General features: G+C 39.6%; 2 protein-coding genes across 3 annotated transcripts; both read left to right on the top strand.

The window, feature by feature from the left end:
• Positions 1 to 1,209: 1,209 nt before the first annotated feature.
• On the top strand, positions 1,210 to 6,783 carry LOC137013527 (galectin-3-binding protein A-like). 2 transcript variants are annotated; one of them, XM_067377332.1, is made up of 5 exons: positions 1,210 to 1,349; positions 1,630 to 1,836; positions 1,924 to 2,055; positions 2,451 to 2,712; positions 5,748 to 6,783. In XM_067377332.1, exons 1-5 carry the CDS (start codon positions 1,289 to 1,291, stop codon positions 6,781 to 6,783), a joined length of 1,698 nt encoding a protein of 565 aa, XP_067233433.1. In that variant the 5' UTR covers positions 1,210 to 1,288. The 2 variants fall into 2 exon arrangements, with proteins under 2 accessions (XP_067233433.1, XP_067233442.1); XM_067377341.1 differs by having other exon boundaries at positions 1,633 to 1,836.
• A 307-nt stretch (positions 6,784 to 7,090) lies between these two features.
• On the top strand, positions 7,091 to 8,725 carry LOC137004901 (galectin-3-binding protein A-like). The gene is made up of 2 exons (XM_067365597.1): positions 7,091 to 7,101; positions 7,690 to 8,725. The coding sequence occupies exons 1-2, from the start codon at positions 7,091 to 7,093 to the stop codon at positions 8,723 to 8,725; spliced, it is 1,047 nt and encodes a 348-aa protein (XP_067221698.1).
• The last annotated feature ends 9,358 nt before the right edge of the window (positions 8,726 to 18,083 follow it).

An 18,083-nucleotide genomic window follows, 5' to 3' on the forward strand; every position in this document is an offset into this window, starting at 1 on the left:
CTGGGCTTGACGGCGTGAGGACTACAGCTCCTGACCCACCATGGCGGCCCGCTGCACCTGACCCGCCATGTCTGCCCGCTGCACCTGACCCGCCATGTCTGCCCGCTGCATGTCTGCCCGCTGCACCTGACCCGCCATGGCTGCCCGCCGCACCTGACCCGCCATGGTCGCCTTCGGCCCCTGACCCTCCATGGCTGCCTTCGGCCCCTGACCCGCCATGGCTGCCTTCGGCCCCTGACCCGCCATGGCTTTTGAGCCCGCCCTGGAGACCTCCACTCCAGTCTGCTCTTCCCCCTGCTCCGGCTTGAGGTCTCCAGGGCGCCCACCCCCCTCCCGGTTGTTACATCTACGGCGCGAGGACGCGCCTACCGGGAGGGGGAGGTACTGTTACAGATCCCTTGTTCCCCTGGACTCCATTTCCCAGTATCCTCCTGTTCTCCACACCTGCACTCACTTCCCTCGTCATCTCCCCATCATCACGGATCACCTGCACCTGGACTCTCTCATTAACACACCCTTTATATTGCACTCACTCCATTCACTCCTTGTCGGTTCTTTGTTGTGTACATATGTATGTTGGTGTTCCTGCCTTTGTTTATTGAAGTAAAGAGTACATATTTGTGGAAATCCGTATCTGCCTCGTCTCTCAACCAGCATACCGTAACAAAAGTATTGTAACTCTTTAATTTCTGTTCCAACCCCAAATTGTTTAGTTATCTGCAAGCAAAAGCCTCATTTGATAATATATGTGGCCATAAATGCAAACTTGAAATAAATCTTTTTTTCTGCAGCAAAAGTTAATGCTATGTTTCAACTGTGTTGTGCTCAAGTCTGGTTCAAAGCCAGGTCTAATCACAGAAGTCACTGGAATGCCAACACCCAGGATCTGAATGCTCTCGAGGATATGAATACAATGCAAAAGCATTGTATAAAACATAGACGTTTTATTTACACATGCTCAGAAATGACTTGAGAACCTGTTCTTTGCATTGTCTGAACTGTTTTTGTTGTAAACCTAAAGCTACTCATGGGTTTTGTTTGAACAAGCACACTGCAGTTTCTCAAGCATACCAGGTTTTATTTTCTCATGAAGTGAAACTTAAGGTAGTCCTCAAATTTGATTGGACAGTGGTAGAACATGTAAGTGATACCTCTTACAGTGCTTGACCTGATTTACTAGATATTTAGATGAGAGACAAGAGGATTTGTTAGTCTTTCCGTAAGAACGTTCTTGAATTGTGTTCATCCTAATTTGCTGTTTTAAAGAGTTTCCAGCAAGCGATTGATCATGTATCTTGTATGGACTTTACTGTTTTTACATGTGTCAGCACAGCGTTGGAATCTGTTTGGTTAGTATCTGAACATACCACTTCTTTAAATTTGAATAACAATATGACCTGCACTATATCGTAAGTATTTGTCTGTTCTATAAAAATATTACACAAAAATACATGTATTTAAAAATATAAGAATGTATTTCCTATAAATGTAGGGTATGCAAAGCTGCTAATCTGATCTTTCTGTTTTATAAAATCCTCATAATTTTACAAATTGCTTAGTTTAGTGTGTTGTTGGCTTTCTGAGCAAATTTTCACAAACTATCTATATAAACAAGTTCATTCCTTGCAGCAGATGAGCAGTCAAAGCCTAAGCGGGAGGGCAGAGTGAGGCTTGTCGGAGATCTGCCTTCATCTGGTCGTGTGGAGATCTACCATGATGGACAGTGGGGTACAGTTTGTGATGACGGATGGGAACTGGAGGAAGCACAAGTGGTGTGTCGTCAGATGGGTTTCCCTGGAGCGATATCAGTTATGCCTGGAGGACATTATGGTGAAGGTATGGTGCGAAGTGTGTCAGAGAATTTGATCGTTACACATTGTGATAACAACAATAGTCTTATATTTGTTCTATTACACTTTTGAGGTTCTGGTCCAATCTGGCTGGATGACATGAACTGTAAAGGCTCAGAGAGCTTATTGTCTGAATGCTGCTTCAAAGGCTGGGGTGTTACTGACTGCACACATAAAGAGGATGCAGGAGTGAGCTGTGAGACTGGTAAGACATCTGCTGGATCATACAGAAATTACAACTCTTGCTCATTCATTTAGCCTTGTGATACTGTCTATTTCACTTGTTTTAGTTCAGATTTATTGTTATTATTACATTTCTTCAATAAAAGCATGGATATAGGCAAATATTCAAACACTGTCATTAAAAAAATAAATAAATAGTTGTCCAATATCTGAAAACTGAATGAGTTTGTCCCCTCCATCTTTGCAACTGGCCACAAGGTGCTGCTATAAAAAGGAAGTGTAGCCTACATTTTTGGCTAAAACTCAGAAACCGATTGTTTCGTTTTGTTTTGTTTTTTCATGCTTTAACCATGGCTTTTTATCTGATTGAGGAACTTTAGGAACATTTTAATCTGTTTTATTGCACTTTCTTTGCAGGAACAAACATAACCGGCAATCGTCAGTTCTCTGTGGATAACAGTCTGAGTTTGTCTGATGATCTTGGTCTTTTGTTTGACAGTGGAGATGGTTGTGATTTCAGCATTAATGTACGAGACCTCTCTGAAGAGGCAGAATTAACTTTTTGTGTGCACAGTATGATCCTCATGATTTATCCAGAACTAAACATAACAAATGAGTCCAGAAACCTCACAATGGACGTCAGCCAGATGTGCCATCCTCATGTCTCTGCTTTTCTCAGGTAACTTTCTGAAGACTATGCTTTTTTCTCAGTTTATTCAGTGTGATTCTCTGGAATGGTGATTTAGTGGTGAATTAGTGGCCTGTTGTGTCAGTACAATGAATAGGATAAAGTGGTGCAGATCATCATTGCTTCAGAATCTTTCTCTTTGAGACAGTGCTCTGTCTTGTAAGAAGCCTACACAACCTCACCTTGCCGTTGATGAGTGCCTCATCAGAGGACAATTCACAGCTCCATTCCCATGCACATCTGCAGGATATCCTCAAGATGGCATTCAAGTAATGCTGCATGGGCCTGATGGATCTCCTAGGTGTGCAAAACAGCTGCGTCTTCTTCATGCCCATGCAGAGATAGCCCTTCAGGAGGCCTCACTGTGATGAAATGAGCATCAAGACTTTCCACCTTTGGTTGGCCTTAATCCAAGATGATCTCACCTCCATAGTGTGCTGTGAGAGTCCTCGGCTACCATCTCTGAGCCATGGAGGGAGAAGCTACTATGATCCACAGATGGAGAGTCAAGTGGTGAGCTCATGCCGACTCAGTGTCCACATGCCTCTCAGCCTCTCGAACAAGCCTCCCCGGTGATGTTTGCAACGGCTAGTTACTGCCCCTCCTCTGGAGCCTGCCAATTGATGATGCAATCTCTAGAGCAGCATTAGAGCAAGAGGACAGGTGTCACAGTCCTGCGGGAGAACCCTTCTGCATGTCACAGTGAAACGGGTTAGAGTGGTCATCTTCTGCCAAGCTTTCTCACAGCCTCTTGGATGAGTGGTTTCTTCAGTAGGGCCACACTCGTGAGGCTACTCATTAGAAACACAGCCCATTTTCCACAGAGGTCCACTGGGAGATTTCTCCTAGTGATTTTCTCTAGTCCTAGCAAGCCCTTTATTAAGCTTGCACCTTGCTGCAGGAACAACTCTCCTCCGCTGACTGTTGCCAACCCCCCTGCAGCTTTGGGGTGGAAGAATTGTGCAGCAGCGCACCAGAAAAAGCCCTGCTGTACCACTGATTACATCACCAGGAAAGCCTATGCTGCAGCAGGACAAGCAGCATTTGCCCTCAATACCATGGCGCTTTTGCAGGTCTATCCAGCTAAATTGCTCAATTCTATGACACAGTCCTCTCAGGCAGGGGACTTAATCCCAGCCCGTATTTGTTGAATCTGCAATTCTGGCTACTCAGCAGAGTAGGATGCATTGGGGATGCACTTCCCCAATGTGTGCTAGACACTATCACTGAGGCAAGAGCTTCTTCTACTATGTGCTTTTCAAGATTGCTTGGGAAGGAAGGATGAAATTAAGGCATTATATATAGTGCTTTTATTATGTACTGTTGTACAACCAAAGCACTTTACAATCATATCAGGGGTCTATCCTCACCCGCCACCAGTATGCAGCATTCACCTGGATGATGTGATGGCAGTCACTGTACAACTGACACCATTTGTCAGTGCCGGGGTTACACACCTACTCTTTGAAGAGAATTGCCACTGGATTTTTAATGACAACAGAGAAACACGGTTGAGACGTTAAACTGACCACCTCGGTTTAACGTCACATCCAAAGGATTGGCCTATTTACAGTAAAGTGTTCTCATCACTACTGGGCATTAGGACCCACAGAGACCATTGAGTGAGCACCACCTGCTGACCTCACTAACACCTTTTCCAGCAGCAACTAATTTTTTTCCAGGAGGTTTCCCATCAAGGTACTGACTGGACTCAACCCTGCTTAGGTTCAGTGGGCAACCAGTCTTGGGATACAGGGTGCTATGGCTGCTGACGGTTGCCCTGCGCCCTCTACACTATATACTTGGCTGTTATAGCAGCTTTTCACAGTCATTTGATAATCGATCAGTCAGCAAGAGTAACCTGGTGATTCATTTCTGAAGTGCGCGATAAGACTGAACCCTCTTTCGCCTTCCACGCTTCCAGCTTGGAATCTCACATTGGTCTTAAAAGCTATGACTAGCCTCCTGTTTGAGTCACAGCAATCAGGTGATCTAAGAGTGCTCTCTCTTAAAACAGCACTCTTACTCATGCTTGCTTCTGTAAAGCGAGTATGGGATATTCAAGCACTGTCAACTGATGTGTCCTTCATTCAATGTGGACCAGGTGACTGCAGAGTTACTCTTAAACCCAGAAAAGGTTAAAAGGCACTCATCTCTTTGTTTCTGTGGTTGCACTGCCTGTTTCCAAACAGAGGTTTGAAATGTCCTATTGGGGTTAGAGCCCACTTCACCAAGAGTGTGGTTTACTGAGAATAGCATGTCTATACATTTGTCTGTCAGCAGGATGGGCTTAACCCAATATTTTTGCCAGATTTTACAATCTGGACATAATATCACTTGCATCGCAGGTTCTGTCTGTGCAAGAGGATGAACATCTGCCTGCTGCCCTATCCTCTTCATAGCTGTTACCACCTTGTTCAACTGACTGGCAAGAATGTTTGCCTTACACAGGCTTATAACCAAAACTGTGTGAGACAGTGTCAGTGCACCACTGCTTTATTGGGTTCATGGGCACAGGAGCTAGGAGTAGTGTTCAACTATTTGCTGGCTACACTGCTGTGACGTATGCAGTGAAGTTGCCACCGCCTTGACTATCTTGGCTTGGTGTGTACCCTGCAACTGCAATGTTCAGTGAGGTCTGTTAATAGTTACTGCTGTATAGTGTCATGATGCTGACAATGCCATGATTTCTTACCTTAATTAACTATTAATGTGTACTGTATGTTGGTGGTTGTGCAAACATACTCATATTGGCAAACATATCACTGAGCTTCTTCATGTGTCTTCCCGTACTGTGAAGCACTTGTATGGTCAAAAATCCACTTAGGCATGGGATAAGACCTCTGCTGTAACACTGCAGGATTCTTTATGTTCCCCATAGCATCTGCTACTGGTGCAATGTCGAGTGAACTGAAATCAAAAGGAAACATATCTGATTACTGAAATAAGGGAATGAGACATTGCAAATTTATGTCTCATTGACATAATCAATCAACATTGAAACTATAACATCTGTTTTTGCCCAGGTATTTGTACACACGTCAAATTGACGTTTCCATCACATCGGCTCAATGTCTCCATCAGCTGGCATTTATCTTTGGAGTGAAGAAGCTTATGGAGGATGTTGGCAGGGTCTTCACTTCACTCATTCCTGAAGACAACACCTTCCGGACACAGGTATCCATGTACAAGTATGGTGTCCGCACAGGTGACCTTGTTCTGCAGGAGAATGTCCTTCAGTATCTTTCCTGGAACTGTGAGTTCCTCATAAGCTCTCCGGTGTGGAGCACCATCTCCTTTCACATGATGGACGCTCTGCTGCAGCGCTCAGACCTGGTTGTGAAGGATGAAGCTTTACTTCTTGAAGGTCTGGAGAGATGGATCCAAGACAAAGGTGATGAAATTAGTTCAGAACAACAGGCCAGCCTCCTGAATCACATCCGCTTCCTCTTGATCCCAGTGGACAAGCTGTATGAAATACAGTTTTCCTCAAGTGTTCTCCATCAGAATCATGAGAAACTGTACCTAAATGGTCTGCTCAGAGGTTTTCAGTTCAATGCTCTTCCTTTCTCTAAGATCAGGAGTAAAATGGATAACATGAGTAATGATTATTTACCCAGAATCTACACTGCTGATGGGTTTAGTGTATTTATCAATGACACAACCATCAATTACCAGTACTATCACTACAACTATGGCCAAAATAACAGAATCCAAACCTTCTCCACTCCTGCACACCCTAGTGCTCTTTACAAAGAGCAGATGGTCCAGTGGCAAGCACAGGTTTTTCTTACTGTTCAGGAATGCTCTAACTATGGTCTTTCATGTGATTCTTTTCCTGTTGCAAGGCTTTATGGATATGGTAATCAGAACAGATACACTAACACCATTCGCTTCAGCAACAGGTTAATTCTCAGCTGTAAGAATCAAAACAATGTCTTTCATGTCCAAGACTTCAAAAACGACATGGCAGTGATTCCAACCAACAGCAACATGGGCCTACCTAACCCCTGTCCTGATGACTACAGTTTTAGATTTGTAGTGCGTCCAGAGTATATCTGACTGCACACTGTTGACATCAGGTCATTTTCTGCCACTGTTTTAGTTTGGCCCTGTTTATTAAATTCAATCAAATAAAATCATGATTAATCTACATTTAATGTTCAATGTCAGTTTATGATCATTTTAAAAATAAATGAAGCGTTTTCATTTAATCATTTGGATTATTTCATGTAATCATTATTGTTTGACATTAACAATGTTTCATTGTTTAAAGAATATAAATAAAATGCATGTTCATAATTTCTTTTGCAGTTTTTTTTTTATTATATTCTGCTATACTTTTGGTTAGCTGGTAAGAAATCATAAGATGGTAAAGTGGTAAATCTGATTAAGCTCAATCATCTCAATCATGAGACTACCTACCCAATATGCTGTTGGTCCTCCGCTTGCTGTGAAAACAGTGCCGACCCACCAAGGCATAAACTCTTCAAGAGCCCTGAAGGTACAGTATCTGGCACCAAGATTTTAGCAGCAGACCCTTCAAGTCCTGTAGGTTGCGAAGTGGAGCCACCATGGATCAAACTTGTTGGTCCAGCACATCCCACAGATGCTCAATTGGATTAAGATCTGGGCGACACCTTGTACTCTTCATCAAACCAGTGAACCTGTCCTGGGGACCCCCCACCACTGCATGTCTCCCTCATCTAACACACCTGATTCAACTCTTGCAGTCTCTACTAATTAGCTGATGACTTGAATCAGGTGTGTTAGATGAGGATGGCATGCAAAATGTGCAGTGGTGGGGGGTCCCCAGGACAGGTTTGAGAACCACTGTCTCAGACCATGTGTGGCAGGATACATGATCCTGCTGAAAGAGGCCACTTCCAGCAGGGAGCACCATTGTCATGAAGGGGTTGATTGACATAATCAATCAACATTGAAACTATAACATCTGTTTTTGCCCAGGTATTTGTACACACGTCAAATTGACGTTTCCATCACATCGGCTCAATGTCTCCATCAGCTGGCATTTATCTTTGGAGTGAAGAAGCTTATGGAGGATGTTGGCAGGGTCTTCACTTCACTCATTCCTGAAGACAACACCTTCCGGACACAGGTATCCATGTACAAGTATGGTGTCCGCACAGGTGACCTTGTTCTGCAGGAGAATGTCCTTCAGTATCTTTCCTGGAACTGTGAGTTCCTCATAAGCTCTCCGGTGTGGAGCACCATCTCCTTTCACATGATGGACGCTCTGCTGCAGCGCTCAGACCTGGTTGTGAAGGATGAAGCTTTACTTCTTGAAGGTCTGGAGAGATGGATCCAAGACAAAGGTGATGAAATTAGTTCAGAACAACAGGCCAGCCTCCTGAATCACATCCGCTTCCTCTTGATCCCAGTGGACAAGCTGTATGAAATACAGTTTTCCTCAAGTGTTCTCCATCAGAATCATGAGAAACTGTACCTAAATGGTCTGCTCAGAGGTTTTCAGTTCAATGCTCTTCCTTTCTCTAAGATCAGGAGTAAAATGGATAACATGAGTAATGATTATTTACCCAGAATCTACACTGCTGATGGGTTTAGTGTATTTATCAATGACACAACCATCAATTACCAGTACTATCACTACAACTATGGCCAAAATAACAGAATCCAAACCTTCTCCACTCCTGCACACCCTAGTGCTCTTTACAAAGAGCAGATGGTCCAGTGGCAAGCACAGGTTTTTCTTACTGTTCAGGAATGCTCTAACTATGGTCTTTCATGTGATTCTTTTCCTGTTGCAAGGCTTTATGGATATGGTAATCAGAACAGATACACTAACACCATTCGCTTCAGCAACAGGTTAATTCTCAGCTGTAAGAATCAAAACAATGTCTTTCATGTCCAAGACTTCAAAAACGACATGGCAGTGATTCCAACCAACAGCAACATGGGCCTACCTAACCCCTGTCCTGATGACTACAGTTTTAGATTTGTAGTGCGTCCAGAGTATATCTGACTGCACACTGTTGACATCAGGTCATTTTCTGCCACTGTTTTAGTTTGGCCCTGTTTATTAAATTCAATCAAATAAAATCATGATTAATCTACATTTAATGTTCAATGTCAGTTTATGATCATTTTAAAAATAAATGAAGCGTTTTCATTTAATCATTTGGATTATTTCATGTAATCATTATTGTTTGACATTAACAATGTTTCATTGTTTAAAGAATATAAATAAAATGCATGTTCATAATTTCTTTTGCAGTTTTTTTTATTATATTCTGCTATACTTTTGGTTAGCTGGTAAGAAATCATAAGATGGTAAAGTGGTAAATCTGATTAAGCTCAATCATCTCAATCATGAGACTACCTACCCAATATGCTGTTGGTCCTCCGCTTGCTGTGAAAACAGTGCCGACCCACCAAGGCATAAACTCTTCAAGAGCCCTGAAGGTACAGTATCTGGCACCAAGATTTTAGCAGCAGACCCTTCAAGTCCTGTAGGTTGCGAAGTGGAGCCACCATGGATCAAACTTGTTGGTCCAGCACATCCCACAGATGCTCAATTGGATTAAGATCTGGGCGACACCTTGTACTCTTCATCAAACCAGTGAACCTGTCCTGGGGACCCCCCACCACTGCATGTCTCCCTCATCTAACACACCTGATTCAACTCTTGCAGTCTCTACTAATTAGCTGATGACTTGAATCAGGTGTGTTAGATGAGGATGGCATGCAAAATGTGCAGTGGTGGGGGGTCCCCAGGACAGGTTTGAGAACCACTGTCTCAGACCATGTGTGGCAGGATACATGATCCTGCTGAAAGAGGCCACTTCCAGCAGGGAGCACCATTGTCATGAAGGGGTGTAACTGGTCTGCAACACTGTTTAGATAGTTGGCACATGTCAAATTTTTGTACACATGAATGACCCAGGGTTTCCCAGCATCAAATTCCCTCCACCAGCTTGTCATTGTCCCACAGTGATCCTGGTGCCATCACTTCCCCTGGTAAATGGATCTTTATTCCTGCCCATTTCTCCTGCATCCAACACGTTGATTATGAGAACTGATTTTTTGCTAACCATCTAATCTACCCAGAACTTAATATGTGGCCTTGTTAGTAGATGATCAATGATATTCACTTCACCTGTGACTGGTCAGAATGTTTCAGAATGTATTCTTCAATAAATAAAAATCAGGTCCTAAACCATCCTAAATCATTATGGGATGAAACAATATATATTTTGATATGCAATACAACAGTGAATCATTTTCATATATTTTCATAATATTTCTTATTTTTTCTTTTATTGATATAACCATGATGCTGTCCAATTTTGCCAGTACCCTGTTGTGTTATTGATTTGTTATTGTAAACTAGGACATTTATTCATTAAATTAATTTTACATTTACTGACCATATTTTCAGAATGTAAAACATAGTTTCACAAGCAAAATTAAGAATCAGGGTCAGCAGTTATGGAATCTAAAAACCTAGATTGAACAGGATCATGTGTTGTTGCCATTAGGCATTTACAATTATTATTAAATGTTTTTTATGTACATGTCCCACTTTGATAAAAGGTGTTCCATTTTGCCAGTAACATCTGGACAAATTTGATACAGTGTGTGGACACATTTCAAGTTTTTAAATTTAATATCCTCCGACATTTCTCTTTAAAATACCTTGTTTTAGACATGTGTTTTGTTTTGCTCAATCCTCTGCGCTTCTACGTTCGTCATTAAGTCATGCATCAGGTCAGGGGTTGCGCTTCCACCGCAAATCGATGCATACAGCTGTCTGCCAGAAGCTAGTTATTTTACTTTATAAAGTTTTAAATATGGTTATTTTTCTTTCTTTTTGTAAGAAAAATAACCATATTCAGTTAATCTTGGAAGAGCCAGGATATTTTTTAAATATATCTCGGATTGCATTTAAAATAGTAGGATGGCTTGAGGGTGAGTAAATCATGGGATAATTTTCATTTTTGAGTGAACTATCCCTGTGAGATTAGTTAACATTTTCTGAAACACCAGTGCCACCAGACTTCAAAATTCTGTATCCACTTTAAAAAATATGGGATTCAAAGTTTGTTTTGATCCTGGAAATAAGTTTTAGAATTTAAAAAATGTACAAAAAAAAGCTAATTACAAATTATATTGCCAATGTTAAAACTTTCAAAAGGTCAAATTTTAACTTACACTGAAGTATAAAATGCTCTTTGGAACATTCTTAAATCATGCTGGAGAACATGATCTTCAACTTAAGCTTAAGGGGACATTTACATAATATTAACAAATTCTCAGTTTCAAGACTGGACTTTCACTAAGCACATGCTGATTGTATAGAATTTGTATTAAAATAAAAAAAATAAAATAAAAAAAGGGAAGGGAAGCATTTCCCTTCTTAGTGCCCTAAGAATTCTCAATTGTAATTTGTTTGGATGTTTGCATTCAGATATATTTAAAAGTTTTCTGTCTCAATATTTGATGACAAATTTCATAAAGGAATTTCCCATAAACATGTTCCCTCTGATCATAAAAACACCTATACAACTCTTGTAAATGTCTGATAGAAGTCTTCAAGTCTGGACTAATTTACTGTAGTTCACAAATGAGCAGCATCACATGTGTTTTACTGCTCTTGTGACTAAGCAGATTTAAGATTTCCCGTAGCAGGCCACATATAACTAAATGTTAGGATGAAGGATGTAGAGAGCTCCTCAGTGCACCATGACAAATTTCAGAGGAAACATGAACACATGTTTAGATTCAAAAGAGCTTTTGTTGAGAGTTTAAAAACAAAAGTGTTACCATTATAATGACTAATATTGATTTGATGAGGCTAGTCTGAGAAATAGATTAAGTAACTAGCTATTGTGTTAGAACATGTACTTGTGTCTCGCCAAGTCCTTGAAATACAAAGAGACGTCTAACATCAACGACACTGATTAAACCACACTCGCATCACAGTTGCGCAATTCTGTTCTTTCCATAGTGAGAGCAGATTTGGTGTCTGGATAAGATATTGCTTTGGGGAATGAAATAACCAGTCAACACATTATAAGCTCACTATATGAACAATATGCTATACCATGGAATTATTTTTTAATAAAACATTAACACTGACTTGGAAGTTTTAGTTTTTTAACCATACCTTCTTTATTTATATTTGCTACTTTTCAAAAGTCTTTTATCTACATATTTTATTGTTCTACCCTTGTCCCAGATGAATATTTTATATTGTAAAATATAAATCTGGGCCAAAAATTATCTTTCACCAATAATGGCATTCAAAAGTAGCCGTATCCAGTAGAAAGTGAATCATTTTACCCATCTGCTGTCTCAGAACAAGTAAAGTGAATGCACTAATGGTTGAAAGATCATTTGTGTATGTAAGCAGACAGTGAATGTGAAATGTGATTTTGCTTAATCACAGTTGGCAAAGGGCAGCACTGAACACAGACTTGCAAAATCTATTTTTTAGATTCAGTATGAAAGTATCATTGCTGTAAGCATGCAAAAAAAAAAAAAAACAGGCAAACAAAGCATTTCAGTTGTCTAGAACTGAGATGTAAAGCACATATCTGCATAACTGGGAATAGAAATGTGGTTTGTGAAGTTATACCAACCAGCACTACTCCCAGGTTCTTTGCTGACCTGGATGGCATTATTGTTGTCAGTGTTGTATGGCAATGATGCTGGGCCTGGGGAAAAAAACTGAATTTGAGAACTGGATGTTTTCAGTTCAGAAGATTAAACTTGAATTGAATGTTCAACACCCATCGAAACGGCATATGAGGAAGTGTTTTCCACCCTACTCCATCAAATTAAAATAACTTTATAATAAACAGTATATATAACTGTATGGTTATAAGATCTATAAAATCTTCAATGTATCAGTTAATCAATTTATAAACTTTCAAAGATGACATTGTTAAGCCAATATTGAAGTTTGTCTTCAATTAAATTTTGAAAGGTGCATTACCCTGTTATCAGCCAGGCTGAGATAACAAGAAGTTGGAAAAGATTGAATGATCTTTAATCCACAAGTCCAGATTCACTCTGTGGTGATGTTAGGTTGAAACGTCAGGTAGAGCTACATGTAATTGATGCAGCAGTAAAAGCTATTTATTCCTGAATGAGTAGAAGAAGAGCGGGCCAAGCATTGAACCCTGAGGCACCTCAGTGTTGGCTGATGTAGCTCAAACACAATTCCCCTCTAGACTTACTTTGAAGGATTGGAATTAAATTAAAAAAATTAAAAGTTTAAAAAATATAATAAAAAAAAATCCAAATTAAAAAGCTAACAGTATTATCTTCCTGCATCTTCTTGCAACTTTGTCAAAATAAAGTGGGTTCTTCTTTTGAGTAATTCTATTGATTCTTCTTACAAATCTTGTAATATTTCAATAGTATTTCCTAATTTAGGTTTAAAAGTTCACTACAAAATGTTCTCTACAACAGTGTCACCAACAACACGTCTTTCAGTATCACTTCTCTTATCAGGGCTTTCGTATGAAGCTTCAGTTTTTCTCTAATGTTGCGCCATAATAATTTTTTTTTTTTTTTTTGCATAATGTTTAAACAATACAATTTACAAAGTACAAAATATTAATGTCTTATACAATAGAAAACTAAATTAACAGTGAAGTTTACATAATTTGCATAAAATTTAGTACTATATCACATAACAGCGTTTACTTGCCATCTGTAGTGAAATATAAGATTTAAAAAATTATTAAAAATGCTCTGTTACAAAAGGCTAAATGAGCACATCCTTGATACATAGCTAATTTTATACAAGTTTAAACAGCTTTTACCTCATTGTCATGTTACATATATCTTTTAACATGCAACACATATCATCTGCTTCATATAGCCAACATGTTAAGTATGTTATGTTATTAAAGGATTAGTTCACTTTCAAATGAAAATTACCCCAAGCTTTTTTTTTCACCCTCAAGCCATCCTAGGTGTATATGACTTTCTTCTTTCTGACTATCACAACTGTAGAAATATCCTGACACATTCGAGCTTTATAATGGCAGTGAGATCAATGTGTATGAGCTGAAGAAATAAGTGTCTCCATCCACATCCATCCATCATAAATATATTCCACATGGCTCTGTAGGGTTAATAAAGACCTTTTGAAGGAAAGCGTTGCATTTGTGTAAAAAAAAAAACAATTCATATTTAACAATTTATGAAGTAAAATATCTAGCTTCCGCCAGACCTCCTTTCATATTATTCAAAAAGCTTACAATGTACGTCTTATTCAACTTACGGAATTGAAGTGACACAACGCCAGTTCAGTTTTTTCCATAATTTGAATATTGAAGGTGGTCTAGCGCAGTGGTTCCCAAAACTGGGGTACGCGTACCTCTTGGGGTACGTGAGGTGACAAAAGGGGATACGCGAAGTTCATTTAATTCTACCTTATTAAAATCGAGCATGTATTTCTAACTGCCATAAATCCAGCACATTTAATCAAATGACCTCATCATTTGCAGTCAAAAATGACTGTATCCACACAAGCAGCATGCATATGATAGATTGCGTGCAGTCTGCTGATTTAAATCGCGCTAAATTACTGCCGTTCTCGACAATGCACCTTTGTAACAGTAGGGATTTAGCACTTACTCGCATGAAGAACAAATATAGATACAGATAATGGATTAATTTCGATTTAAGACTCAAACTTTCTCCGATACAAAAACATACCTTGTGTGAGTTCTTGTATTTAATGTTGATAACGAGCAAGAACGCACTTGTTCCCAAATATCCACATGACTGCAAACGTGACATTATACAACAGGTCAAAAAACAAAACATACATTTTAAACACAGTACTGTCAGTATTTACTCTATTTTGCAATTAAAGGTACAATATGTAAAATTTTTGCAGTAAAATATCAAAAAACCACTAGGCTACTGTTATATATTTTGTCCAGCTGATTACAAACAGTATCTCTAATGTTTTCAACTACTTGTAAATCATGAGAAAATTCCCATTCTAAACAGTGACACGGGGCAGTGCAGTCGCCTGTTAATGACGCAGTTACCGCCTTTGTTACCGCCTTTACTGACGTAGAAACCACATGACAACAGTGCCGTGGACAAATGCGGAAGTAGTGTCTAGCGTCCAGCTAGCTTGCTTCAAGCAGTTCCTTATTTACTTCTTGCACGTTTTATGGTGGATTGTGTTACTTATTTATGGAACATAATTACTGTTTACCATCTCCCGCTGGTTCTGTCGACAAGGACAGCTCCCGTAAACTCATGACCGGAAAAGCGGAAGCGGCGCCGGTGACTGTTCATAATAAAAGTCCCGCTGCTCGTGAGGCGTGTGTTGATCAATCGCTCCAGCTCCTCGTTCAGCTCCCGCAACACTCGGTCCTGCTCTGCTTCATACTACAGTAACGTTAATAATCGCATCCACGAACATTAGTTCTTCCAGACTCCAATCCCTATTCTTTTGCACCGTCCGTTGAGATGGAGACCACATGTCCCAAGTTTCCGCTCTAAAACTTGGCGTCATCAAACTACGCCTTTGTTTTGAATAGGCTTCTAGCGACCTCTAGCGGAAAAAAATATCACAACTTGTACCTTTAAATAATAGTTCTAATGAAAACCACAGCAGAACTACAACACACGTCTGTGTTTCGTGAACAATTCTGCGGCTTTGAACGAATCGTATGAGTCAATGATTCAATGATTCATTCACAGCCACTTGCTTCGTTACTCAATAAATGACTCGATGACTCACTCATAAAAACAGTGACTTGCTGCCACCTACTGGCGGTTTTAGTTTAATATTTAACATTTTAACTTAGTTTTACAATCATTGCATTTTTCTCTATTGAACATTTTTTATTTAAAACAGTATTTATTTTATATATTCGGAAAGGTAAAAAAATTTTATATTGTCCCTTAATGGTAAAGGTGTGACTGCAGTCTAAGTGAAAGAGAGGGGGTACGCGGAAGGATGGTAATCCCTTCAGGGGGTACTCCAAGCTAAAAAGTTTGGGAACCACTGGTCTAGCGGAAGCTAGATATTTTACTTCATAACTTGTTAAATATGGATTTTTTTTTTTCTTCACACAAACACATCACTTCACTTCAGAAACCTTTATTAACCCTATGGAGCTGTGTGGAATATGTTTATGATGAATGGATGTGGATGGAGACACTTTCTTCAGCTCATACTCATTTGGTAAGGCTTACGGCCATTATGAAGTTTGGATGCGTCAGGATATTTAGTTCTACGACTGTGTTCATCAGAAAGAAAGTCATATACACCTAGGATGGCTTGAGGGTGAATAAAGCTTTGGGTAATTTTTATTTGAAAGTGAGCTAATCCTTTAATTCATTTTATGTTTATTTTATGTTATTTTAAGTTTTTTAATTGTTCCAGTAATGGAACAATATGAGCAAGAATTCCTGGAAAATCCTGTAATTCCTGAGCCCTGCAGTCAGGTGGGGACTGACAAAGAAAAACAAAAACTGGTCCCTGCCACACCAGACAGAGATGAGCTGTTTGGGCAAGGGGCGTAACGTTGTCCTCAGATGTAGAAATCTCTGTTTTTCTCCTCAGGCTGTGGCATGCCATAAGGAATTGAGACATGGATTTCTGCTCATTTCATCTTGAGTGTGTCATTTCCCCTTCATGCTTTTAATTGCCACGTCCAGCTCCACACCCTCGTTTCTTTGAAGCCCACACTTTTCTCAGGGGTCTTAAACAAGTAAGAATGAAATCTTCCATACAAGGGATAAACATTGTTCAGTAGATGTCACTGTTTATTCTGTTTTTTCACTGTTTATTCATTGAGATACGTAATCTCATGTCAGACTGTGAGCAGTGCATTCTTTTTAAATGTGTCATCCATGCGGAATTCTTTCATATCACCAGTCAAAAGAAAGACCTACTCATTATTACTATTGACCACAAAAGCAAATGCTAAACAATAGAGTTGGGGTACTTGGATTTGGACCGCAATTATGAATGAACTCGAATGCATTCAGGTGGACTTGTACTTGAACTTGACTCTCAGATATTTTTTAACTTTTTTTATTTTTGTATATTATTTTTTTTTACCGATTACATTTGAATCCATATCATGTGTAACAAAAGCAAAAATAAGCAAAAACAAAAAATCAAGATAACAAGACATTAATAAACGTCTCTCACTCAAACTCAATTGGTTCAATGAATAGTTCACAAAAAAATAAAAATGATCCCATAATTTATTCATCCTTAAGCCATCCTATGCGTCTTTCTTCTTTCGGCCGAACCAAATCTGAGTTACATTAAATAATATCCTGGCTCTACCCTGTTTTGTAATGGCATTGAATAATGCCCAATTTTTTGAAGCTTCAAAAAGAGCACCCATCCATCATAAAAGTAATTCATACGACTCTGGTGGTTTAATAAATGCTTTCTGAAGCAAAGTGATGTGTTTTTGTAAGAAAAATATATCTATATTCATAAAATTATTAACTTTAATGATAAATGGCCTTACACACGTTATATTTTAGGTCAATAAGTAAATGTTTTAGGTCAAAGACCTAAATGCCAGTTGCTTAGCTGGAGCAGGACTCCACAATGCTGTCTTTATTTATGGGTGCTCAGTTCCATATACATGTTTTTGAGTTGTAAATACCATCATATGCTGATTGGCTGTGATGGCACAACACAGACCCTTCACTAGAGACTATCCTGAACTGTGACATTAAGGGCAGCGAAAAGGAAAAAACATAATATAATAAAGTCCATTTTGCGTGTTTAAGAGATAAACAACTAAAGAAATAGTGGAAATTTCTGATGTTGATTACAGAGAGCTGAGGGACTGTGGCGAACAGTATTGTAAGGGTTGTTGATCATGACACATACAGTAAACCGACTCCTATTCCACACATTACTCATTATGCTCCTGTACAGCCCTTTTACTGAATTATATTCCTGTGAGTAAAAGTGAACACTCTCTCTTGCATGTATCTTACAGTGTATCTACACTATTTATGACTCAAGCTCTGGTTTGATGACACCAGTGAGGTCTTTTGTAGTCTCTACAGGAAGCAAACCAGATGTGGGCAGCTTCGGTTGAAGGATAAGTGGTCAGCTTGAACCTATTATGCTTTACACCCCCACATGCCACAGTCTATAGGCATTCAACCCTAAAACCTTTGTGTATGGGCGTCTTCAGAAGTGTGTATAGCCCTCAACACAGTGGTTTACGTAGGTTTATGGTGATTATTCCAGTAAAGTCTTGCGTAGCCAGACGTTCAGACTGACGGCAGAAGGTCTGGACTCCATCATAGCTTTCATTGGCCCACCAGAGGCCGATTAACTGACGTGTAAAGCAACCAAT

The sequence above is a fragment of the Chanodichthys erythropterus genome, chromosome 3 (assembly GCF_024489055.1).
Source record: "Chanodichthys erythropterus isolate Z2021 chromosome 3, ASM2448905v1, whole genome shotgun sequence".
In the NCBI taxonomy this organism is placed as follows: Eukaryota; Metazoa; Chordata; class Actinopteri; order Cypriniformes; family Xenocyprididae; genus Chanodichthys; species Chanodichthys erythropterus.

Coding starts and splice junctions, on each gene's coding strand:
- LOC137013527 (XM_067377332.1), top strand. CDS start 1,289: ATGTATCTTGTATGGACTTTACTGTTTTTACATGTGTCAGCACAGCGT. Junction 1,837..1,923: donor TGGAGGACATTATGGTGAAG/GTATGGTGCGAA, acceptor TACACTTTTGAG/GTTCTGGTCCAATCTGGCTG. Junction 2,056..2,450: donor AGGAGTGAGCTGTGAGACTG/GTAAGACATCTG, acceptor CTTTCTTTGCAG/GAACAAACATAACCGGCAAT.